This window comes from Oncorhynchus tshawytscha, linkage group LG04 (genome assembly GCF_018296145.1).
Source record: "Oncorhynchus tshawytscha isolate Ot180627B linkage group LG04, Otsh_v2.0, whole genome shotgun sequence".
NCBI lineage: Eukaryota > Metazoa > Chordata > Actinopteri > Salmoniformes > Salmonidae > Oncorhynchus > Oncorhynchus tshawytscha.
In genome coordinates this window covers 25,609,791-25,636,244 of record NC_056432.1, presented here as the reverse complement: position 1 = coordinate 25,636,244, position 26,454 = coordinate 25,609,791, and the positions used below count along the sequence as shown (strand labels likewise).

The following is a 26,454-nucleotide window of genomic DNA, read 5'->3' as shown; positions in this document are numbered from 1 at the left end:
CTTTCTACAAAGCTGCCTCACAAAGATTGCATCGAGGAATGTAGCTATCTGCTTTTGAATACACATGTCAAATTCATAACTATTTTTTATTGGTAGATTTCATGTGGTCACACAGGGCTTCCATTTGTTGCTGGTGCTTTGAATGGAATTCAATAATCTGCAAAGACTTTTACGTTCTAGGGAGTCTGAATTTATAACATCCCTTTTTTTCTTCCTTTAAACTTTTGTCCTCTCAGTTTAGAAATCTTACTGCTAAATTCGGTCACAAACAAATAAAAATTATGTTTGTTAATGAGCTCCCTCTGAGAGATCTTGGCCGTGCTTGTAATTGTAATAAGGTTAATTAACTTCTTCTTTCTTTTGTATCAAATGTTCACAAATGGCTAGAATGGTCCTCAGAAATTTAAACAAGGCATCATTTAACAATGATGTAGCACCCCCTTGGGCCATTCAGTATAATTTTGTAAATTACGGATAATTCAACCAAGTTTAATCAAAATCGGGCCAGTGGTTTCTGAGAAATCGTGTGTGACTGACATACATACAGTTGATAACTATAGCGCCCCTCTTGGGCCATTTTGTAAATGCCGGATCTCTATGGCAAAGCATATCATTCACCTAAGTTTAGTCAAAATTGGGCCAGTGGGGTCTGAGATATTGTGTGGGTCAGTTACTCATGTCCCTGAGCATGTGAGTCAAACAGATCAATAGATATACAGTACCAGTCAAAAGTTTGGACACACTTACTCATTCAAGGGATTTTCCTTATTTTTTAATATATTCTACATTGTATAATAATAGTGAAGACATCAAAACTATGAAATAACACATATGGAATCATCTAGTAACCAAAAAAGTGTTAAACAAATCAGAATATATTTTATATTTGAGATTCTTCAAAGTAGCTACCCTTTGCCTTGATGACAGCTTTGCATACTCTTGGCATTCTCTCAAACAGCTTCACCTGGATTGCGTTTCCAACAGTCTTGAAGGAGTTCACACATACACTACCTTTCAGAAGTTTGGGGTTACTTAGAAATGTCATTGTTTTATATGAAAATATACATGAACTGAGTTGCAAAATTAATAGGAAAAATAGTCAAGATGTTGACAAGGTTATAAATAATGATTTTTAATTGAAATAATAATTGTGTCCTTCAAACTTTGCTTTCATCAAAGAATCCTCAATTTGCAGCAATTACAGCCTTGCAGACCTTTGGCATTCTAGTTGTCAATTTGTTGAGGTAATCTGAAAATATTTCACCACATGCTTCCTGAAGCACTTCCCACAAGTTGGATTGGCTTGATGGGCACCTCTTACATACCATACGATCAAGCTGCTCCCACAACAGCTTAATAGGGTTGAGATATGGTGACTGTGCTGGACTCTCCATGATCCCTTTAACCCTGTACAAATCTCCCACTTTACCACCACCAAAGCACCCCCAAACCATCACATTGCCTCCACCATGCTTGACAGATGACGTCAAGCACTCCTCCAGCATATTTTCATTTTTTCTGCGTCTCACCTCAAACTTAGAATCGTCTGTCCATTACACTTTTTTCCAATCTTCCTCTGTCCAGTGTCTGTGTTATTTTGCTCATCTTAATCTTTTCTTTTCAGTGGCCAGTGTGAGATATGGCTTTTCCTTTGCAAATATGCCTAGAATGCCGGCATCCCGGATTACCTCTTCACTGGTGATGTTGAGACGGGTGTTTTGCGGGTACTATTTAAAGAAGCTGCCAGTTGAAGACTTGTGAGGCGTCTGTTTCTCAAACTAGACACTCTAATGTACTTGTCCTCTTGCTCAGTTGTGCAACGGGGCCTCCCACTCCTCTTTCTTTTCTGGTTTGAGACAGTTTGTGCTGTTCTGTGAAGGGAGTAGTACACAGCGTTGTACGAGATCTTCAGTTTCATGGCAATTTCTCGCATGGAATAGCCTTCATTTCTCAGAAGAATAGACTGACGAGTTTCAGAGAAAGGGTCTTTGTTTCTGGCCATTTTGAGCCTGTACTCAAACCCACAAATGCTGATGCTCCAGATACTCAACTAGTCTAAAGAAGGCCAGTTTTATTGCTTCTTTAGTTAGCAGAACAGTTTTCAGCTGTGCTAACATAATTGCAAAAGGGTTTTCTAATGATCAATTTAACCTTTTTAAAATGACAAACTTGGATTAGCTAACACAATGTACCATTGGAATACAGGAGGGATGGTTGCTGATAATGGGCCTCTGTACGCCTATGTAGATATTCCATTTAAAAAACAGCTGATTCAAGCTACAGTAGTCATTTACAACATTAACAATGTCTACACTGAATTTCTGATCAATTTGATGTAATTTTAATGGACAAAAAAAATAGATTTTCTTTAAAAAAACAAGGACATTTCTGAATGACCCCAAACTTTTTAAAGGTAGTGTATATTGAGCACTTGTTGGCTGCTTTTCCTTCACTCAGCAGTCCAACTCATCCCAAACCATCTCAATTGGGTTGAGGTCAGGTTATTGTGGAGGCCAGATCATCTGATGCAGCACTCCATCACTCTCCTTCTTGGTCAAATAGCCCTTGCACAGCCTGGAGGTGTGATGGGGCATTGTCCTGTTGAAGAACAAATGATAGTCCCACTAAGCGCAAACCAGATGGGATGGCGTATCGCTGCAGAATGCTGTGGTAGCCATGCTGGATAAGTGTGCCGTGAATTCTAAATAAATCACTGACAGTGTCACCAGCAAAGCACCTCCACACCATCTTCAATGCTTCATGTGGGAACCACACTCATCCGTTCACCTACTCTGCATCTAACAAAGACACAGCGGTTGGATCCAAAAATCTCAAATTTGGACTCATTAGACCAAAGGACAGATTTCCACCAGTCTAATGTCCATTTCTCATGTTTCTTCTCCAAAGTAGTCTCTTCTTCTTATTGGTTTTATTTAGTAATGGTTTCTTTGCAGCAATTCGACCATGAAGGCCTGATTCATGCAGTCTCCTTTGAACAGTTGATGTTGAGATGTGTCTGTTACTTGAACTCTTTGAAGCATTTATTTGGGCAGCAATTTCTGAGGCTGGTAAGCTCTAAAGAACTTTATCCTCTGCAGCAGAGGTAACTCTGGGTCTTCCTTTCCTGTGGCGGTCCTCATTCATCATTGTGCTTGATGGTTTTTGCAACGGCACTTGAAAAAACGTTCAAAGTTCTTGAAATGTTCCGTATTGACTGACATTCATGCCTTAAAATAATGACGAATTGTCATTTCCCTTTGCTTATTTGAGCTGTTCTTGCCAAAATATGGACTTGCTTTTACCAAATAGGGCTATCTTCTGTATTCCACCCCTACCTAGTCACAACACAAATGATTGGCTCAAACGCATTAAGAAGGAAAGAAATTCCACAAATGAACTTTTAACAAGACACACCTGTTTAATTTATATGCATTCCAGGTGACTACCTCATGAAGCTGGTCGAGAGAATGCCAATAGTGTGCAAAGCTGTCATTAAGGCAAAGTGTGGCTACTTTGAAGAATCTCAAATATAAAATATATTTTGATTTGTTTAACACTTTTGTGGTTACTGCATGATTCCATATGTGTAATTTCATAGTTTTGTCTTCAGTATTATTCTACAATGTAGAAAATAGTACATTTTTTTAACCAATTATTGAATGAATTGGTGTGTCCAAACTTTTGACTGGTACTGTAAACATGTGCCGTTATATTGCCACCGTGTGGTCGATATGAATTTTCTTGCATATGTTGAGTCTTGACACTGTTTGCAACATGTGTACCAAATTGTGTTACAATATGAATATCCTTGACAGATTTATATGCTTTTACGTGCCAGACCACACCCACCTGAATGTTTATTGTCAATAGCGGCCATGTTGTTTTAGGTACTAGTCTGTAAAATATTTTTGAGAGACCTTTGTCCATAGTTTCCAAATATCAAGTTTTGTGCAGATCGGTCATTCGGTGCTCGAAGAGTATAACAAAAAATACATAATGGCGGACCTTATGGGTCCCTGAGGCAAATGTGTTCCTTGTGAGGAGAGGGAACTATGTACTGAATTTCATGAATTTAGGTCAAAACGGTGTGAGGAGCGTGACCTTTTAAAGTTTGCATTTTCAATCTCTTGTTATAGTGCCACCACCTGGCCAATCGCCGATTGCTATGGCAAGATGCATCATTCACCCAAGTGCTGCCTTAGATATCGCGTGTGACTAATGTATGAATGTACTAACAGACGGAGCCAGTTCCACAGTCCCTTCCACGATTTCAATGTGGGGGACAACAAATTCAGTCAACTTCGCAATAATATATTAAGTCTATAAAGGTTTTCCTTTCAGCACACACTGCATAGCTAATCTCTGTGATAACGCTTAACATTGACAGGTAATTCTTCTCTTGAAAATATCTCAGACTTTTGTTGACTCCATAGACACCAAAATGTTGCCCACGCAGTCTATGGTATTTGTCATTCACTGTCAATACAGCGTGACTAACGGTTAGAAAATGGTCATTTGACAGCTGTTAAACAAGGGAATAAATCTGACTGACTTTAAAAACAGGCCGATTGACTGAGAAGACGAGTGATCCCATTCGTAGATGTGTATACGTGCACTTAACAGTGTTCTATGTGAAGCATTAGCCTATGTATGTGAGGCACAAAGGGACATTTAATTCCTTCTCAAGTGTGTTATGGCATCTGCAAAGCACAGACGATAAATATCATTATGGTAGAGACATGAGAGAAATGCTGAAGCCTTTGGAGTAAGTGCTTTGTCTTATAAGGCTTGCTGGATTGAGACAGCAACCTGAAATGCGAATAGAAACATTGCCACCATGGGACCACATAGGAGGAGACTTTGTTCCTGATTGTTCTATCTTTTATTGCTCTTGCTGGACTATCAAGCCTTTCATTTGTTAATGTCGTCGTACCATCTGCAACAATGCTTCTTGTGTACAAACAACACTTCTCGAGTATGTTCAAAAAATAACAAATTACACTGCGGTATAGTATTGTTCAATGGTCTCTGTCTTCTGTTATAACAGCTAAGTGATGTTTAAGTGGAGCTGATATAGAGAGAGAGAGAGTCCCTAAAATAAACAACGCAAGCCCCTTAGCTAAACAGTGTTGTATTGCCCTTCAGATGCAGAGGTAGGTAGGCTGCATCCCTCACGACCTCCAGGCTGCCTCCATGGGCCAGACAGGGCCGAGGTCCAGTGGGCGCCATGAATCACAAATCCCTGGCTGATTTGTAAATTGTCGGGACATTGATTTACAAGGCTGTGCTAAGGAATGAAATCCTCTCCCAGCAAACGTTGAAGATGGAAGTGTGCTGTGCGGGTGGGGGGAGGGGTGTAGTAATCACAGCAGATTGCTCTTAAAAGGAAGGTCATAGCCCACTCTTTGGGTGATTAAAACCTTTTTACCAGTGTAGTGTTTTCTCCCTCATCACACAGGCCATCATGGAGTGGGACCTGTTAACAATGGCCCACCAGAAACAACTCATGATTACTCCACATTACATACATAAACTCCAATGATTACATTCATTCATACAGTATGTTCATGTACATCTTGCTTATTTAAAGGTGATATATTCAGAAATCGCTCTGCCATTTCCTGGTTGCTAAAATTCGAATAGTTTGCCTAATTTCAGTTTGTGACAAAACAAGCAGTGTATAGTGTAGAAAATCACTTTACCACCTAAAACATATTTTCAATAACCGAAAATATTGTTTTCAGCTGTTTGAAGCTGCCGTACAAAACTGAAGGTAAAAGATGCAAAAAACAAATTTAAGAACAGGAAGCATAGAAATAGCGCACATTGAACAGATCTGCCGCTTGTTAGACTTGGTTCAATGAGAATGACAGATTTATAACTCACATTTCTATGTGAATTTGATCGGGTCACCCGAAAAAGTGCAGAATTTCAGCTTTAACACAGTGAATTGTAGGTACATACATACATCTACTTAAAGTAATCTTTCATGAGAGTTGCAATATGATAATTATACCTGAGCTTTTCATGAACATTATACATATTTAAATGTTTACTTGTTCTTGTTTTATCATAAGCCGTGTTGATAATCTTGTCATCATACTGTTGGTGTCGTCTGTGTTGGTGCCTCTACTCTCCGTCGGCACCTCTCTGGCTTTGTGCAGTACTCTTTGTTCTCACACTAGAATATTGCATATTTTCCTTTCCATCTGGAGCATGAGCTGAGCTCAGCTGAAAGATTGATTTACCAGAGGTTCAATATAATTGGATCTCACTCCGTTTTCAGAGCAGAATATTTTGAATGTTAGGTGCAGCCAACATGAAGGGAGCGGGGGAGGGGGCAGCAAAGCATGAAAAGGATACTAGCTCTAAGTAGAATATCATTGACCAAAACTTATGATGTGGTTATTCCAGATGTGCTTCCCAGAAATGTGACCATTTCGGTCTTTGTGAATTTCAAATCAATATGTATTATTATTGTTGTTTTATTACAAAATGAGAACATATATGGATAGTAATGTAATGTGCAATGGTCCTGACTCATGGAGTTAGTTTCCTTCATTTTAAGAATATCAAAACATTACAATAACCGTACACCATGAAATTACATCTACAACATAATTAAATGTATTGTAAAGTAGGCCTGACAGTAGCTTACATTAGTCACTGTCATCTCTGCTGTCTGTGTGTAGTTCTATCAGGTCTGTCTGTTAAACTCCAGTCCAAATGGCCATTCTAGTTTTACCTGAGGGAAGCTTTAGAGGAAATTTACAGGATGTAGAACAAGCAAGCACTGTCTGAGCTTGTCCTGACTCAGCCCTTCTTTTCTGTCTTGTAGTAGCAGACTGTCGAGTCTTGGAGGGATTGCAGAGGTTTTCGTCCATCCCCACCTACTTGCCTGTCAACTACCAGGTGGTCAACGCAGAGTCTGCCTTCTTCCTGAAGGAGGCCAACCAGGAGTTTATGAGGAACTCCAGCCTGCTGTCGCGGACAGAGCCCTTCTTCATTTATCAGGCCCGCAGCATGCCCTCAGTAAACGCCAGCTATGGACCCCTCTCTGTGGAGCAGCCTGTCCCCCCGGAGCTCATCCAGCACCCTGGAGCCTTTGTGGCGTCCTCCATGTTCACCTTCAACTGGAAGGTTCAGACCTTCATCATTCAGGAAAGGATCTACCTGGCCAAGCCCAGGGTCCAAGTGCTGTTCTATGTGGCCGGCAGGGACTGGGACGACTACAGCGCCATCGACAAGCTGCCCTGCGTACGCATGTTTGCCTTCCATGAGACCCAGGAGGTGCGTGGCACCTGCCAGCTGAAGGGGGAACTGGGGCTGTGTGTAGCTGAGCTGGAGCCCCTGGCTGGCTGGTTCAGCCCCCCCAGCGTAGTGCCTGGGCGTCAAAGGACCATAGAGTTGGCCGAGGGAACCACCGTGGAGCTCTACTACATGTTACAGTCAACAGAGGAAGGGGAGTGCCACTCGGAGGAGGCCCGGAAAGGCAACTCCATCCGCTCGGATCAGGAGGGTCTGTTCGGCTCATCCACCTCCACCCCCATGAGGAGGATCGGCAGTGTGCGTCTGTACCAGATCCCTGCCACTCCTTTCCTGACTGAACACAGGCTGGATAGTAACTTCCTGGTCATGGTGCCAGCCATGCCCATGAGGCAGAGGGACACTGTCTCTGCCTTCATCACTGCCTCAGCCTTCTCTCCTGTGGAAATGTTCACTCTAAGGTAAGACAATACTGTACATGCTCTGATATTAAAGGTTCATAAGTAGACCTGTGCATATCTTCATACAAAGTGTCTCTGCAATGCTGTATTAAAGAGTGAAGACTTTGAGAAATGAACAACTCTTTGTAATACAAATCAAATTAAAGTGTATTTGTCACATGCGCTGAATACAACAGGTGTAGTAGACCTTACAGTGAAATGCTTACTTACAGGCTCTAACCGATAGTGCAAAAAAGGTATTAGGTGAACAATAAGTAGGTAAAGAAATAAAACAACAGTTGTAATTTAAAACACCCTGGTTGTAAATCAATTAGCAAGGAGTATATGGCAAGTGTAACATTTGGCAGTTTGGCTGTTAGTTCTGATTTAATTATAAAGTTATCTCAGTGTTTTTGCGGTCTCCAAAATTAAAGTTACTTTACTCATTTTAGCCAAGCTTATATAACTCAGTGAAAACAGGGAGTGGAGCATCTCTATCTCAGAAAAATTGTCAGATTCATTGAAGCTGTAAATTGTAATTAGAATGTGCAGATGAGATTAAGTGATTTAGATAATTAACACACAATGCAAATGAGGATGTCATTAATTAAAATGCATTTCCATTAGCGTAATGACTGCAAGCCTGATCTTAATCACACTGGTTGGGAACATTTATAAACCATAAGAGATGTCGTGCCTTAGGGTCAAGCCAATTTGTCAACCTGTGTAAATGAAAACAAGCCAACTGGCTGATTGGATTGTTTTCTGAGTAGGTGAATGGAAATGCTGAAACTAGTTTAAGTTAGTTACACTATACCTTTCTCATCCTGAACCATGGAAATAGAGGACAAGTTGTCATAAATGTCCAATATATTCCATTGTTCTCAGAGTCTAGATTTGATGTTGAATATCTCTCTCAGCGATCTCTGACTTTCACATGAAATCTAAATTATAATCTAGAAAACTAGAACATAACATTTAATCACCAGATATTTATTCTGGTGAGATGAGGTAATGGCAAGTTTGTAAATAATCTTCTTTTTTTTATCCCATTAATAAAAAACTGGTCACACAGACTTAGCCTGTAGTGTTTATATTTGGCAGTAGTGTATTTTGTGATTACCAGTCTGTACTGGCCAGCTGAGAGATTCAGATATGGAGAGGCCTTTGGTTTCAGGCCTCTGCATGTTACTAGGTGATAAGAGTGTCCTCGTGTGTACATGTGTCATGCCCAATCAGCAGGACAAGAAAATACTTAGATCTCTTTATACACAACGTTATTATGTTTTCTGTACTCAGTTCCTCAACTTCCAACACCACTGGCTGCATGGTGTCTCATTTGTACTATTTTCACAACCAGAATATGGGCATAGTAGCAAGTGGTGGCGCAAACAGGCTGGGTTTTGATTAAAAAACAAGTTGAAGTTGTGTTGAGGCTTGACCACTCACTGGCCAATCAGAACGGCTAAATACAGTTGAAGTCGGAGATTTACATACACCTTAGCCAACTACATTTAAACTCATTTTTTCCACAGTTCCTGACATTTAATCCAAGTAAATATTCCCTGTCTTAGGTCAGTTAGGATCACCAGTTTATTTTAAGATTGTGAAATGTCAGAATAATAGTAGAGAGAATTATTTATTTCAGCTTTAATTTCTTTCGTCACATTCCCAGTGGGTCAGAAGTTTACATACACTCAATTAGTATTTGGTAGCACTGCCTTTAAATTGTTTAACTTGGGTCAAACGTTTCAGGTAGCCTTCGACAAGCTTCCCACAATTATTTGGGTGAATTTTGGCCCATTCCTCCTGACAGAGCTGGTGTAACTGAGTCAGGTTTGTAGGTCTCCTTGCTCCCACACACTTTTTTAAAAGTTCTGCCCACAAATGTTCTATGGGCTTGAGGTCAGGGCTTTGTGATGGCCACTCCAATACCTTGACTTTGTTGTCCTTAGGCCATTTTGCCACAATTTTGGGGTCATTGTCCATTTGGAAAACCCATTTGCGACCAAGCTTTAACTTCCTGACTGATATCTTGAGATGTTGCTTCAATATATCCACGTAATTTTCCTCCCTCATGACGCCATCTATTTTGTGAAGTGCACCAGTCCCTCCTGCAGCAAAGCACCCCCACAACATGATGCTGCCACCCCTGTGCTTGACGGTTGGGATGGTGTTTTTCGGCTTGCAAACCTCCCCCTTTTCCCCCCGAATGATCTTTGTCCCCATGTGCAGTTGCAAACCGTAGTCTGGATTTTTTATGGTGTTTTTGGAGCAGTGGCTTCTTCCTTGCTGAGCGGCCTTTCAGGTTATGTCGATATAGGACTTGTTTTACTGTGGATATAGATACTTTTGTACCTGTTTCCTCCAGCATCTTTACAAGGTTCTTTGCTGTTGTTCTGGGATTGATTTGCACTTGACGCACCAAAGTACATTCATCTCTAGGAGTGAAATCATCTGTCTGTAAACAATTGTTGGAAAAATTACATGCGTCTCTTTCCTGAGCGCTATGACGGCTGCGTGATGCCATGGTGTTTATACTTGCGTAATATTGTATGTACAGATGAACGTGGTACCTTCAGGTGTTTGGAAATTGCTCCCAAGGATGAACCAGACTTGTGGAGGTCTACAAACATTTTTTTCTGAGGTCTTAGATTTATTTTGATTTTCCCATGATGTCAAGCAAAGAAGCACTGAGTTTGAAGGTAGGCCTTGAAATACATCCACAGGTACACCTCCAATTGACTCAAATGATGTCAAATCAAATCAAATCAAATTTATTTATATAGCCCTTCGTACATCAGCTGATATCTCAAAGTGCTGTACAGAAACCCAGCCTAAAACCCCAAACAGCAAGCAATGCAGGTGTAGAAGCACGGTGGCTAGGAAAAACTCCCTAGAAAGGCCAAAACCTAGGAAGAAACCTAGAGAGGAACCAGGCTATGTGGGGTGGCCAGTCCTCTTCTGGTTGTGCCGGGTGGAGATTATAACAGAACATGGCCAAGATGTTCAAATGTTCATAAATGACCAGCATGGTCGAATAATAATAAGGCAGAACAGTTGAAACTGGAGCAGCAGCACAGTCAGGTGGAAGTTGAAACTAGAGCAGCAGCATGGCCAGGTGGACTGGGGACAGCAAGGAGTCATCATGTCAGGTAGTCCTGGGGCATGGTCCTAGGGCTCAGGTCAGTTGAAACTGGAACAGCAGCATGGCCAGGTGGACTGGGGACAGCAAGGAGTCATCATGTCAATTAGCCTATCAGAAGCTTCTGAAGCCATGATGTCATTTTCTGGAATTTTCCAAGCTGTTTAAAGGTACAGTCAACTTAGTATATGTAAACTTCTGACCCACTGCATTTGTGATACAGTGAAATAATCTGTCTGTAAACAATGGTTGGAAAAAGTTATTGTGTCATGCACAAAGTAGATATGCTAACCGGAGTGGTTGAAAAACAAGTTTTAATGACTCCAACTTAAGTGTATCTAAACTTCTGACTTCAACTGTACGTGGTTGCTTTAAGTTGTTTATTTATGGTATTTTATGTATTGCGTTGTCATCAATGGCAATTTGAATGTTAGTCTGTTATAGACTAGTTTGTTAAATAGCCTACAAAAATAAAATAACAAAATGTTTTTGAACAGTAATTGCATGGCTTCAATATGGAAGTATATGTTGTCCGTGATCATGTTGTCCAAATGTTGTCCGTGATCAAGATTAAATAACTATTGATAAGAACTAAAAAGACAGTGAATAATTCAAATCAAATTCTAATAAAATGAAACAACAACTTGTTTTAAATAGGCTATGTCTAAATACAGTTACAAGCACCATTATTGCTCTCTGTGGGCGTATAACATTGGGCCTAAGACAACGTAGACTATGGAGAGTTTTACGCACTTCCAACATTTTACAGGAGCTGGGAAATTATCCAATATAAAGAGAGAGAGAGGGAATGTTCACTCATAGTTTAATGACCCAAATATACACAGCTATAGCTTTCCATCGCCTTTGATATGGCCAGTAGTGACTCCCATGTGAAAGGTAAACAAACAAAGAGGAAAATATAGTCTACAAGGGGATTCAGCACCATGGACAGCAATCGGAATTCCCGCGATTAACAGTTAGGTCCATAGCATTTTTACAAAATGATCAATGAAAAACCATAAGCAGCCTTTTTAAATATCTTGATGTTCCTAAACAGGCTTCTTTGACACCTTTCATGCAATGGGCATCACACATAATGAGTCCAAATGTTTCACAGGAGCTGGACAAAGATAATGTACAATATATAAAAAAAGAATGTCTGTCGACTGTTTTGCTGCTTGTGATATTTTAATAAAACATTGTTGATGTACTGTGTGTGCACCTCCGCTGGCAAAATCAATGGCATAACCAAATGCGTTACTGCTAAGACCAACTTTTGGTCGGTCTTAAATATCCCTAGTTGTGCACACGTTTTTAAGGACACACCTCAAATATTTCCTCCCCTCCAAACTCAGCGCAGGAGAGCTGAGACAGGTAAATTACCGAACCTGGTGTAAGTAGTGGTGTTGTGAAGGGTATATGCAGTTATACGCCATATACCCACTTATTTGTCAGTGGGCATTGTGTATACTCACTTCTTAATCCCCACAATGCATATGAAAATAGTGTAGTGGAGGTATACACCGTATCAATTAATAAGGCTGATGGAACAGATCAGAATTTTTAGCTTAAAATCTTCATAAACTATTATTTCTTCACATTTTAGGCGCAGCAACGTGCACACAGTGGTAGGTCTACACACAAATGACACCATTCTACAATGCGCACCGCACATGCGAGCGGTTTCATGGACAGCGATGGAAATATATGGCAGTGTGCCAGTTTTTACATTACGAAATTGCAAAGTGTCATGCGTTTGACACTTGTGCCTTCCTACCGCCAGCCAAAAATAGTGCCCGTAGTCTCTCTACATAGTAAACAGTAACCTACTATGAGCCACTTCATTCAGCAGTATACAGATCAAGCTCAATGTAATTACAGCCTGTCAGTGGTACTGTAAACAACTTTATCCTTACCCTCTGATTCCCGCTCTCAATCTTCACCTCCCTCAACTCCATGTTTATTCAGAGACTCATGCTGTGACCGCAACCAGAGATGAGAACTCAAGTACAATCATAGCCAGCCAATGGGTTGTTTGATTGACACCTCATTTCTGGACCCTCTTGAATATTTCCGTCTTGTTACAACATGTCTAGTGTGATTGGAATAGAAGGAAGTTCGGATCTGGCCAAGATCCATGGGTGATTAAAAACCCAGAAGGAAAGATTATATCTTTACTCTAATTTGTGTACTTACAAGTTAATTCAGACTGACAACATAAACAACCAGATTGAAAGAATCTAATATGGATTGTGAAGTGATTGTGCAGATTTTTTGACCTTCACCTTATTTAATAACAGGAGAGAAAAGTGATCAAACTTGACAATCTATCCCTTGGAAGAAACATATTTGTCCACACCTTTACCTTGGTTTGCTGGCTTAGATGTCGTGGAATTTCCTGAGATCTGTCTGATGTGTTACATGTGTCAGATGGAACAATCTCCTCCACCAGATCACAAAGGCCTGAGCTGTAACTACTTGGAGCTGTTAAGAGTCCAAATGACCACTGAATGACAAATTACTCTCTATAGGCTGAGACATATACAGTCTCTCTTGTTTCCAGTGTCCCAAAGGAAGAATTCTTTTCACCATGGTATATTTTTGCATGATCGGAAATTGTCCCCGTATTTAATTACAAAAGTGTCCGTCATTTTGAATGTTACTCTCAATATGAGTATCGGTTGATTCAATGCTGCTAACATGAGTCAGTGTTGAGATTTGCAATTACCAATGGCAATTACCGTAATGTATCTAAACAACTTGAACAAGTTTTGAAATCAGAGGAACATTGCTGTACACCATAATAAACATTCTGGACTGAATATGATTAAACTGGATTAGGCCTGATAATTGTTTATTCTTCATAGTTGATTCTCGCTTGATATTTTCATGCTGTGTTAAATTGATGAGTGGGTAGTAACAGAATGTCTACACAACTGATTGCACTATCAAGTCCAATTATGCCATTTCATCTTGTTTATCTGTATTGGATTCCTGCAACTGGGCCAATTCATCTCCTTTCAAAAAAAAAAAAAAAAAAAAAAAAAAGCATAGGAATAAGCCTAGCATCCACAAATTGAAGGACAATTAACATAATGCAAGTAATACATAACATGAAGTCATTAGCATAATATCTTTTCAGCAATCATTGTAAGACTAGTATGGTTATAAGTCATTGATAATTTACTATCCCTCAGTATTAGATGGTTTATATGCAAATCAGATTTTCCACAATAGCTAGAATACAGATTTAAAATTATATTTTCCCCAGGACAAAAGCATATAGTATCATAAAGAAAGGCAAGTTCACTAAATAAAAGTGCCCTACTTACAAGCAATTCAATCACTCAGCATGCTAACTGCCGAACAGACTTTCTTTGTAGCCTATGTACTGTTGATCAACATCAATGGATTCTCCATATTGCTTGCATTTTGACGTAGATTGATGGGAGTCACACAATGACTTGCTATTAGAGGATGGTTACTATGTTCCTGTCTAATTATCTAAAGTAGCCTCCGCATCCAAACAAGTGCAGAGACAATATCTAGAACAGGGAGATGTGCATTAGATCTAAGGTAGCTCAATAACACAATGCAGTGTTTCATGATGAAACTCAATATGCTGAGACATTATAAAGTGAGGATCATGTCTTAGAAGTTCTTCTGAAACAACCTCTGTGTGATCAGAAAAGTGTCATTAGATGTCCTTAGCATGGCCTCTTTCATCAGGGACAGCAGTGACTTCAGGGTAGATTGAAAACAGTGCACTGATTCAATATTGGAATCAATATATTGGCATGGAATAACACCACTTGATTACATGTTTCTTTCAAGGAGGGTCTCAGGTTTTTATAGACTGAGACCGTGTTTGTGTATGTGTGCATGTCTGTGTGCATTGTGCAGTGCATGGTTGTGTGTATGTGGGTGTTGTGCATTATGTTGATTTTGTTTGTGTGTGTCTGTGTTTACTTGTACCGCCAGATAAATACTGTTGCTTCTCCCCTCGTAATTTGTTTGAATAATTTGCCCTCTACCAAGAACAATTTACAAACATTTGTCTGAAAACAAATTTAAATAAAACTTGGAGCTGTTGCCTGTGGGAGCAATAGGGAAGTGTGTGTGTAACGTCTGCGTCCAACTCACACTCTCAAACACTTAGATCCCCAGCTCACTCTCCAGATCCCAATCACCGGAATTCTAATCACCTGTTCACACACCTGCATGCCATCATCCCACACTATTTAGTTCAGTTCCTTGCACCCCATCACTGTGAGGTATTGTTTGTTTGTTGAGACGCACTTTTTCAGAGCTCTGGTTTTTCCCGTCCTTCTCGCCTCCTGTGTATGATAGTTTTTGCCTGCTTCACTCACAACGCCTTTTGCATATTCCCTGCCAGTACTGTAGCCATTTTTTAACCTACCATGTATGACCTTTTGCCTGCCCCTGGACTCAGCTACCTACCTCCTCCTATGGTCCCCTTCATTAAACAGCTGCTGCGCTTTGCGCTTGAAACCAGCTCTCTGTCTCCCTTGTGTTCATTACAGAATACCTCACCGAAAACGACAAATGGATTCAGTGGATTGCAGCTACGTCTAGCCCGACAGGAGGAACGGATTGATGAACTCTGCGACCTCCTTCGCTAGTCCATTCCTGCTTCAGCAATATCAGGTGCCACAGGCTCCTCTCGTTCATTCTCCACTAGATCCATGCCTAATCAATACGACGGCTCCCCAGTGAAATGTCAAGGATTTGTCATTCAGTGTAACCTGTACATAGGCAATCACCCTGCTGACTTCACCTCTGACAAAGACAGGGTGGACTTCGTCACCTCCCTACTCACAGAAAAACCTCTGTAATGTGCCACAGCCCTGTGGGCCTCTCAAGGTTCTGATCTGTCCTCTGAATCACGTTTCCATGCCCTCTTCAAGGAGGTGTTTGACCATTCAGTTTCAGGTCGTCACACCGGGGACCTGTTATGTGAGCTGCGACAGGGCCGTCGCTCCACCACTGAGTATGCCCTTGAGTTCCGCACCATGGCTGCCGGCAGTGGATGGCGTGAACCAGCTCTCCTTGCAGTGTACTGGAGGGGTCTTAATCAGGAGTAACAGACCGAACTAGCCTGCAGAGGCAATTTAGCAGATCTAAACCAATACATCTGGATGTCCATATCTATTGGAAACCTACAGGTGGGCCGCAGCCCTATACAGTCGCCCATTGCCTGCGATTCTTCCACGCCCTTCTCTCATCCACCACGGTCCAATAGCCCCGAACCCATGCAGCTCGGCCGCGCCCCTCTAACGCCGGCTGAGAGACAATGGAGGTTACGTGTGAACCTGTGCCTCTATTGTGGAGAGAGTAACCACCTACTCACTAGCTGTCCAATTCGCTCCCCATGAGGGGTTGACCACAACCCCTCCACTTCTGCCCAGGTAAGCACCTCTACGTTTTTGAATATTACCAAAAGGCAGTTTGGTATCCCGGCTCTTCTTTCTGCTAATGGGGTCACTCAGTTTGTGGAGGGACTAGTGGACTCGGGGGCTGCAGGAAATTTCATTGACGAATAATTGGCACAACAGTTAAGAGTCAAACTAATCCCTGTTAATCCTCCCTTTAGGATTAATGCGCTGGACAGACAACCTCTCGGAACTGGTCTTGTGATTTGCATGACTGACGGTATCACCTTTCAGATTGGCCTCCTTCACTCTGAGGTCATTCACGATCCTGCCATCTCCTGGCAACAAAGGGAACTGCTGCCATGGTCTCCCGCCTGTTTTAAGAACTGCTTCAGTCTACCCTGTCGAGCCACCTCTATAGAAGTGTCATGACGTGGCCCTTTCTGGGTGTAGATCGTGGCTTCCCCTTCTCTCACTCTCTCCCACACCCTGGTTCTGTTATCTCCGGTCGTAAATTCCTGGCGGAGACACTCTTCCCCTTTTCATACAGAGAGAGGCCACAGAGTGAACAAAGGATTTCACGTGGCCAAAATCCTAAATCCCCAAAATGGGAAAATTAAACTATATGTCCACTTGTGAGAATGTGGGAAGGGTCCGTGGACACTCCTCAGTCTCAGTTGCTAATATATGCATATTATTATTAGTATTGGATAGAAAACACTCTAAAGTTTCCAAAACTGTCAAAATATTGTCTGTGAGTATATCAGAACTGATATTGCAGGTGAAACCCTGAGGAAAATCAAAACAGGAAGTGGACTCTATTTTGAAATCTCCATGTTCCATAGCCTCCCTTTGCTCGATTTAAAGGGATATTAACCAGATTCCTTTTCCTATCGCTTACTCAAGGTGTCAACAGTCTCCAGACATAGTTTCAGGCTTTTATCTTGAAAAATGAGCCAGAACGATAACATCGCGTCAAGTGGTCACATGAGTTTTGCTCGTGCAACAGAGTTAGGATAGGTATTGCTTTTCCATTTCCTACTGTGAAAGACATTTGCGGTTGATATATTATCGATTATATATTTTAAAAACAACCTGAGGATTGAGGATTGTGGACATTATGGAAACTATGTGGAATTTTCGTCTGCGTTGTCGTGACCGCTCTTTCCTGTGGATTTCTGAACATAACGCGCCAAACAAACGGAGGTATTTTGGATACAAAAATAATCTTTATGGAACAAAATTAACATTTGTTGTGTAACTGGGAGTCTCGTGAGTGAAAACATCCGAAGATCATCAAAGGTAAACGATTAATTTGATTGCTTTTCTGATTTTCGTGACAAGGCTACCTGATGCTAAGTGTACTTAATGTTTTGTCGTGCGATCGATAAACTTACACAAACGCTTGGATTGCTTTCGCTGTAAAGCATAATTTCAAAATCTGACACGACAGGTGGATTAACAAAAGGCTAAGCTGTGATTTCATGAATATAAATATTTATTGTAATATTTGAATGTAGTGCTATGTTATTCAGCGGTTGTTGATGACACTTATCCCGCTGGTGGGATTGCAGCCATAACAGTTAAGGGACAGTTATGTTGAGTGTGTTTCATTTGGTGACCTCACGAAGGACAGGAAATATACAACCATATTTCTGAATATGCACATTTCTCAATTATGGTGTTTGCATCTAATTGTTGTATAAAATGAATGAGTAGAGATTAAACTATTTGTGAAATTATGTGATGTTAACTTTTAATTTTGAGAGAATTGTATTCCCTGTAAAGTTGAACAAGTCAGCGGCCACACCCCTGTGAGCACAGACATGATCTGGCATCATGAAACCACCTTCTTCTATTGTTACGGATACAACCCTATCCTGAGGAAATCCTCTTCAGACAACGCATGCTGAGGTGGCACAGGTTTGAGTACCAAGACTAAGTGAGCCCACAGCAGGCCCTGTGATTGCGAATAGTTGAGTACCAAAACTATACCACGTGGAGCATTGGCTACACGGCTGGAAATGGTTAAACTCAGACTATCGATCCCTAAAGAATAAGAGCAAATCATAGATACCAATTACTAGTCTGCAGCTAGAAATTGTTAACCTGGGATGTGAATACCGACAACCCGCGAAACATCTACTCTAAGAACAATATCCATTACAACAGACACTATCAGGAACCGCCGATCTAGAAACCACCATGAGTAACCAGAGACTCTGATGAACTGACTCTCCAACAGAGAAGACAACGACATATGGGTGTAAATATATGATTTGCAATCATTCCCAAAGGAGCGAGCGTTCATGTGCAAAGGATTAGCATTTCAATGAAAATAATTATCCAGTGTGTAGTGTGTAGTGATCTATTTAGTCTTTCCTGTTCTTTCTCAGTCCACACCCCCTTCCCTTTGTCCAGCAAGCTGTCATATCGGTTTTGTCCACTAGGGGATCTTCCCTATCATTGTAAGTAACCAATATCTACTGTTTGTTTGTTTTATGCATTTCTGTGATTATTTAGTTGGTAAATAAATGATTAAGCCAATTTGTGTATGGATGATTCATAGTTTAGGCTGGGTTCGTGCAGCTAACCAAGAATTCGACGACATTTGAAATGAGACTGATGTAAGGTAAAGAATAATTCATTAATAGAAGACTAATTGATCGGATAATAATCTATCTGAAAAGTTATATCCGAGCATTCCAAACATCTTCCATTTAAGAATGATGGAGGCCACTGTGTTCTTGGGGACCTTCAATGCTGCAGACATTTTTTGGTATCCATCCCAGATCTGTGACTTGACACAATCCTCTATTGGAGCTCTACGGACAATTCCTTCAACCTCATGGCTTGGTTTTTGCTCTGACATGCACTGTCAACTGTGGGACCTTATATAGATGGGTGTGTGTCTTTCCAAATCATGTCTAATCAATTGAATTTACCGCAGGTGGATTCTAATCAAGTTTTAGAAACATCACAAGGATGATCAATGGAAACAGGATGCACCTGAGCTCAATTTCACGTCTGGGCTGAATACTTGTGGGGACAACATCACCAATGCAATTCCTAATGAAGCCAGTGGTTAGCTCATTGATGTTATCGGTGGAGTCTCAGAACATATTTCAATCAGCACTAGCAAGCTGTCTTAAAAAAAAAAAATTTTTTTTTTATTTAACTAGGCAAGTCAGTTAAGAACAAATTCGTATTTTCAATGACAGCCTAGGAACAGTGGGTTAACTGTCTTGTTCAGGGGCAGAACTACAGATTTTTACCTTGTCAGCTCAGGGATTTGATCTTGCAACATTTACGGTTACTGGTCCGACGCTCTAACCACTAGGCTACCTGCCGCCCCTGTTCTGTAGCATAAGCTCTGATTCTGTCTACCATTTCGCAATGGAGCGAGTCACGAGTACATCCTGTTTGAGCTTCTGCTTGGAAGCAGGAGTATGGAGTCATGATCTGGTTTGCCGAATGGGGACAAGGGAGGGCCTTGTATGCATGCTTGTGGTAGAATAACAGTTGTCCACGACTTTATCTCCCCTAGTGGTGAAGTAGATGTGTTGATGGGAGTTGGGCATCACGTGTCTTAATGACACAGAATTGAAATCGCCAGCAACAAATAACGCAGCCTGCAGATGCAAGTTTTCCTGCTTGTTTATAGCCTTGTACAGTTCGTTAAGTGCCAGCTTGTTATTCATCTGGTCTTGAGTTACAATGTATACAACAGTCACAATAGCAGCTGAAAACTCTCTTGGGAGGTAAAAGGGTTGGCATTTGACCATCAGGTATTCCAAGATGGGTGAGCAATGGGCCGAGACTTCCACTGTGCTCGTGTCGGCACACCATTTGTTGTTGTTGAAGAGGCAAATACCTCCCCCAATCAATTTCCCTGATTGAGTACACTGCTGTACAGTCCTGTCTGCTCAGTGAATGTGTGTATGTATGTGTGTGTGTGTGTGTGTGGGGGGGGGGGGGGTGTACACGCAGGACCGGATGCACACTCTGAAAGCCAAAAGCATGAACTACTTAGGGAGAATAAATTTGCCTCATCTTTAAAAGGCAATGCATCAGTAAGCACATTATCATTATGTGTGCTGATGGACAGTGAACTAATGTATGCAGCGATGGCCTGAAAAAGAAATCAGCAGGTGCAGGATACTATGACTCAGAGAATGCTCAGAGGAGGGGAATGGAGGAAGGGACTCGCAGAGATGCCAGGTCTTTACTAAAACTTCAGGGCGAGTGTGTTTGAATGCTGGCAGGTGAGTGGGCAGGTGAGTGGGCTGTGGTAGTGCGTGGTGGACTGTGGCTGACTTGTGAGTTAATTAGCTTTCTTACGTTTTTCCTGGACAGATTTTACTTTTGATTATACAACAGCATGACCCATAATGCTTCAGTAACACAGTCCCTCTCTTTCAATTCCTATCACAGAAAGGCATATCCTCAGCTTTTGCTCTAAACCTTTATTCTAATCCAGGCCTTTAGATGGGGTTTATTCTTGGTCCCTTTTAATTTAAGACTCGAATCAGGCACAAAGTAACCTAGTCCTGCACGCTCAAATCCTGCCCACTACATTCTGCACCCTGTGGTGATGGTGGTGCAGCTCAACTATCTTCCTCATCCATATCAGGGAATGCTGTCTCAATTCTCACCCCTCTGATGTATGACTGGTCGACAGCAGTGTACTCAGTATGAGTATCAGTATGGCCAACTAAGGCCAGGGTATAGGAAGTAGTGATGGGGGGGTAGATCAGAATTCTCTTCGATTATAATCACAGTCGTGTACAGGGCAAGGTGACCAAAAACATGACCGAATACAAACAGTGTAGCTATTCCTTCCGCAAGGCAAACAAACAAGCTAAGTGTCAGTATAGAGACAAAGTAGAGTCACAATTCAACGGCTCAGACACAAGAGGTATGTGGCAGGGTCTACAGTCAATCACAGACTACAAAAAGAAAACCAGCCCAGTCGTGGACCATGATGTCTTGCTCCCAGACAAACTAAACAACTTCTTGCTCGCTTTGAGGACAATACAGTGCCACCACAACAACCCGCTACCAAAACCTGCAGACTCTCCTTCACCGCAGCCAACGTGAGTAAAACATTAAAACGTGTCAACCCTCGCAAGGCTGCCGGCCCAGACGGCATCCCTAGCCGCATCCTCAGAGCATGCGCAGACCAGCTGGCTGGTGTGTTTACGGACATATTCAATCAAACCATATCCCAGTCTGCTGTACCCACATGCTTCAAGAGGGCCACCATTGTTCCTGTTCCCAAGAAAGCTAAGGTAACTGAGCTAAACGACTATCCCGTAGCACTGACTTCTGTCATTTGGAGCAGTGGCTTCTTCCTTGCTGAGCGGCCATTCAGGTTATGTCGATATATGACTCGTTTTACTGTGGTTAAATATACTTTTGTACCTGTTTCCTCCAGCATCTTCACAAGGTCCTTTGCTGTTGTTCTGGGATTGATTTGCACTTTTCGCACCAAAGTACGTTCATCTCTAGGAGACTGAACATGGTATGACGGCTGCGTGGTCCCATGGTGTTTATTCTTGCATACTATTGTTTGTACAGATGAACGTGGTACGTTCAGGCATTTGGAAATTGCTCCCAAAGATGAACCAGACATGTCGAGGTCTACAAATAATTTTTCTGAGGTCTTGGCTGATTTCTTTTGATTTTCCCATGATGTCAAGCAAAGAAGCACTGAGTTTGAAGGTAGGCCTTGAAATACATACGTAAGTACACATCCAATTGACTCAAATGATGTCAAGTAGCATATCAGAAGCTTCTAAAGCCATGACATCCTTTTCTGGAATTTTCCAAGCTGTTTAAAGGCACAGTCAACTTAATGTATGTAAACTTCTGACCCACTGAAATTGTGACACAGTGAATTATAAGTGAAATAATCTGTCTGTTAACAATTGTTGGAAAAATGTCCTGACTGACTTGCCAAAACTGTAGTTTGTTAACAAGAAATTTGTGGAGTGGTTGAAAAACGAGTTTTAATGACTCCAACCTAAGTGTATGTAAACTTCCGACTTGAACTGTATATACATCAATATTATTTTGGAGGATATCATAACTATACTTTGACTCCAAATATCAATTTGTAAAAAATGTAATACTGTAAAACTTCAATTGAATACTGAGTCTCATAGCCAACTGTCCCTTTTGATAGTCGGGAAACAGCACCGATTTCCGCAAAGTAACGCCTCTTTCAAATAAACGACAGGTCTAAATAAAAAATTGAGGTGAACATTAATTGTTTACGAGGCTTAATGTTTGATTTTATACATTCAGAAATTCTGTAATGACTTGAAAGAATGATGGCAATCATCTGTTTTTATCACCAGCAAGAAACTGCTATCCATTGGCTGCTAACAGCTGAGAACTGCTAGCTAACACCGGTTGAAAGTAAGATCTGCTGTAAATGCAAGGTCAAAGACAATAATATTTATTCTGTCAAGGAAGCTCTAGGAATAGTCTTGGTGGTTCTAATGTTCCAATGTTTTGGTACCCTTCCCCAGATCTGTGCCTTGACACAATCCTGTCTCGGGGTGTCTACAGACATTTCCTTCAAACTCATTGCTTGGTTCTTGCTCTGACATGCACTGTCAACTGTAGGACCTTATGTAGACAGGTGTGTGCCTTTCCAAATCATGTCCAATCAATTGAATTTACCACAGGTGGACTCCGATCAAGTTGTACATAGCTATGTAAATGTGATATTTCTGCCCTAGCAGAAAGGTGAGGGACTTCTACCTGGGCCTGACATGGTGCACTGCTTTAAACTGGAAGGTCTCTCTCTGATAGTGTGTGTGTGTGCTTACTGCATAGGAGACCAGACTGTAACATGGCTGATTTCTCTCCCTCTCTCTCTCTCTCTCTCGTAAAATACTTGGGACAATAATTACAGAATTAGATGGTAATAAATGCTTGTGTATACAATAATGGACAACATTAACCAATGCCTTTGTGGAAATGCACTACCTGGCTTATTGTGTAAAAAGGCCAAGCGAGTGAGTTTCTATCCAACAGCTAATGTTAAACTATTCTGATCTGTCCCAGAGGCCTGACACTTACACCAGACCCCTAATGGTGTAATCTCATTTGAGACATAATCATCTACTATAAACAGCTATGAAATCAGTCGCTATTTCAGTTGGAGTGCAAGATAGAGATGAAAGCCCAAGTGGATGCCACTTAATGTAATGGCCAGTATCATTGCCCTACGCATAGCCGACCACATTCTGATGAAGCTATTATTTTATATGAAATTGAGATGTAAGCACCCCAGAGATCAGATGGTTGAGATGAGATAAAATATCCAAACCTAAGGTGGATTGACATGAGTTTGAGTGATATGAAGGATTTGATGTGAGATCTGCCAATTGGCAGTTGTGTTTGTGAGTGGTTCCGCAACATTCAAAATTGATCACAAATTGCAGCTGGCATAAACGAAAAACTATTTTCTTACTACAATTCCAATGGCCAATAGAGCCATTACCAGAGGCATGGATCAGTTTGATTATCGTTTGTCTGATTTTGCAGCTGCCCAATTGCTCAGTGCGCTGGATTTAATTTGTTCATCTGAGCTTGTGAGCACAATGATAAATGGGTTCAGTAGAGAGGGACAAAAACCCAGCCCATCTGAGCACGGAGCAGATAGTTTTACTGGTGGCAATTCTCCTCACGTATTTAATAAGGCAGCACGGAGGCGCCAATATGTGTCAAAACCTGACACCTTTTCTGCTGAGCTAGCCTATTGGAATTTAGCCCATTAATGTCTTACATTTTTATAAGCCGGCAGATTGGATCACATGTGCATCTGTGGCCCAGCCAGCAACCCACTGGGAAAAAACTGGTTGAATCAATGTTATTTCCACATCATTTCAACAAATAAATTCAATGTGATGACTTTGAATCAACTGATTAGATTTGCAAAGTGTCATCAATGTAAGGGAGTATTTTTTTTCACCCAACTATTAACCTAAATCTAATAACATGGCACATTTTTTTTGTTGATTTCATGTTTTATTCACCTTAGTTGACAACTCAACCAAATGTAAATCATAACTAGACGTGTAACTTGATAGAGATTCTGTTGACACACATCTGCAAAAACCCTTGCACAATGCAATGCTGCTGGCCCTTGCCCAGACTGTGCAGATGAAATCACTACTAACATGGCCTGTGTTTTAATTATTCTTCTGATGTTGACTAAATATAACCCTTCTTCTTCCCCTCATTGTGAATATGAATATACTAATCGAAAGCTGACAAGTGTGTGACACCTCCCAGGTATTAATGTTCTCTGTGGGAAGTTAATGGAGGTCAGACTCTTGATGCGGATGAAAACACTGATAAGAATAGAGTTCTAAGGAATGGATCTCCACACATGTTCTGATGTTCTATCTTAATACGTACATGCATTCAAGTGAATTGTTTATGTGCAGAACGACTGAATTATATCACGATCATGTATTCTATTCATTAGAGAGGACTAATTAATGGGTCAACTTATTAAATCATCATAGTGTTGTATTTCCTTACTGGAGCCCCCTTTTTACTCTTCTCTGATCAAAGCAGTGTTGTTATAATTAATTGCAATCTCTAATCCAGACTCATGTTATGTGGCCTTTGTTCAACTCTAATTTCATTATTTTGCTCATTGTATTAATTGATTCAAGATCACCTTAGATGTTCAGGAAAAGCATGCTGAGTCACACAAGTAAGCATTAGCAGTGATGGCATAGCATTTTAATTAGGGAATCTGAAAAGCTGGAAAACAAGGATTTTTTTCTCCTAATCTCAGCTCGTTACCTGTATAAAATACACCTGGGAGACAAATCTTTCTGATTAAGAGGGGGTCAAATACTTATTTCCCTCATTAAAATGCAAATCAATTTATAACATTTTTGACATTCGTTTTTCTGGATTTTTGTTATTCTGTCTCTCACTGTTCAAATAAACTTACTATTAAAACTATAGACTGATCATTTCTTTGTCAGTGGGCAAATGTACAAAATCAGCAGGGGATCAAATACTTTTTTCCCTCACTGTATATAATTTTGCATATGGAGATAAAATAAAATCAGAGTTTAGCTCCTTACAACAGCTGTATAAAAATCTGTCAATTAAGAAATAAACTGATCAAGGTTGCTCTCCCTTATATAGTTTTATATTAACCATATGTTAATTTTCCTTGATATTTTCAAAAAGATCACCATGCAGTGTTGTAAATTGGGACACAGAAAGTAACAACATTTCCCATAATTGATGTTAGTACTAGATTGCCAGAATGTACAGTATATCCCCAGGCTCCACATACAGCGCCTAGTAAAAATCTGCACACCCCTTGAACAGTTTTGACATTTTGTGGTGGCAGCATCATGTTATGGGTATGCTTGTCACCGGCAGAGACTGGAGAGTTTGTCAGTATTAAAAGAAGTATGGAACGAGCAACGCCCAGGTAAAAAGTTAGAGGAAACCCTGCCTCAGACTTCTGAATACCTAGCCCTGGGATAGAGCCTTTTTCTCAGCTGGACTATTGCACACATGTTAATGCCAAAGACACACCAGAATGGCTTTCCAATAGGTGTTGAGTGTTCTAGTCTCAGTCCTCTGACTTAAATCTGCTTGAAAATCAGAGACAAGGATTTAATATTGCTGCCCATCAATGATTCTCAAGCAAATCTACTGAGCTTGAACTACAGTATTTCTGCTGCACCTGAGCAAAAACAATGGATTTAATGTTGCTCTAAGTAAGAGTTGTGCAAAGTTGGTAGAATCTTATTCAAAATTGTTCACAGCTTTAATGGCTGCCAAAGGTACTTCCACCAGGTATGAACTACGTGTGAAGACAAACACAATCAATACTTTTTAAACATGTATTGTTATACTTTTTCTTTCACTTTGAATATGTGAAGTAGGTTTTGAGAAAATTTTAAGGCAGCAAAATGTGTAAACTGTGTAACGGGTTGTGTATACTTTCACTAGGCACTCTACCTCAAGTAGGTTATCCTTGTAAATTTCCAGTAAAGTGCATTTCATGAGTTCTCATTAATCAACCTCATTTGAAAAATGTGAGAATTCTTACTACGAAACTGATTTTGGTTTAATTTGAATGTCAAGTGCATTCTGTCACAACTTTGTATCATATCAGTGAATAGATTCAGAAATGCATATAGACATGAAATAA

At 40.8% G+C, this 26,454-nt stretch overlaps 1 protein-coding gene across 1 annotated transcript in view; it reads left to right on the top strand.

Annotated features, from left to right (window-relative positions):
* Positions 1 to 26,454, top strand: part of LOC112248416 (transmembrane protein 132C-like) — a 196,302-nt gene that overhangs the window by 23,423 nt on the left and 146,425 nt on the right. The window contains exon 2 of the mRNA XM_024417419.1: positions 6,839 to 7,727. Coding sequence (XP_024273187.1) covers positions 6,839 to 7,727 — 889 coding nt within the window. The remainder of the gene's footprint in view (positions 1 to 6,838; positions 7,728 to 26,454) is intronic.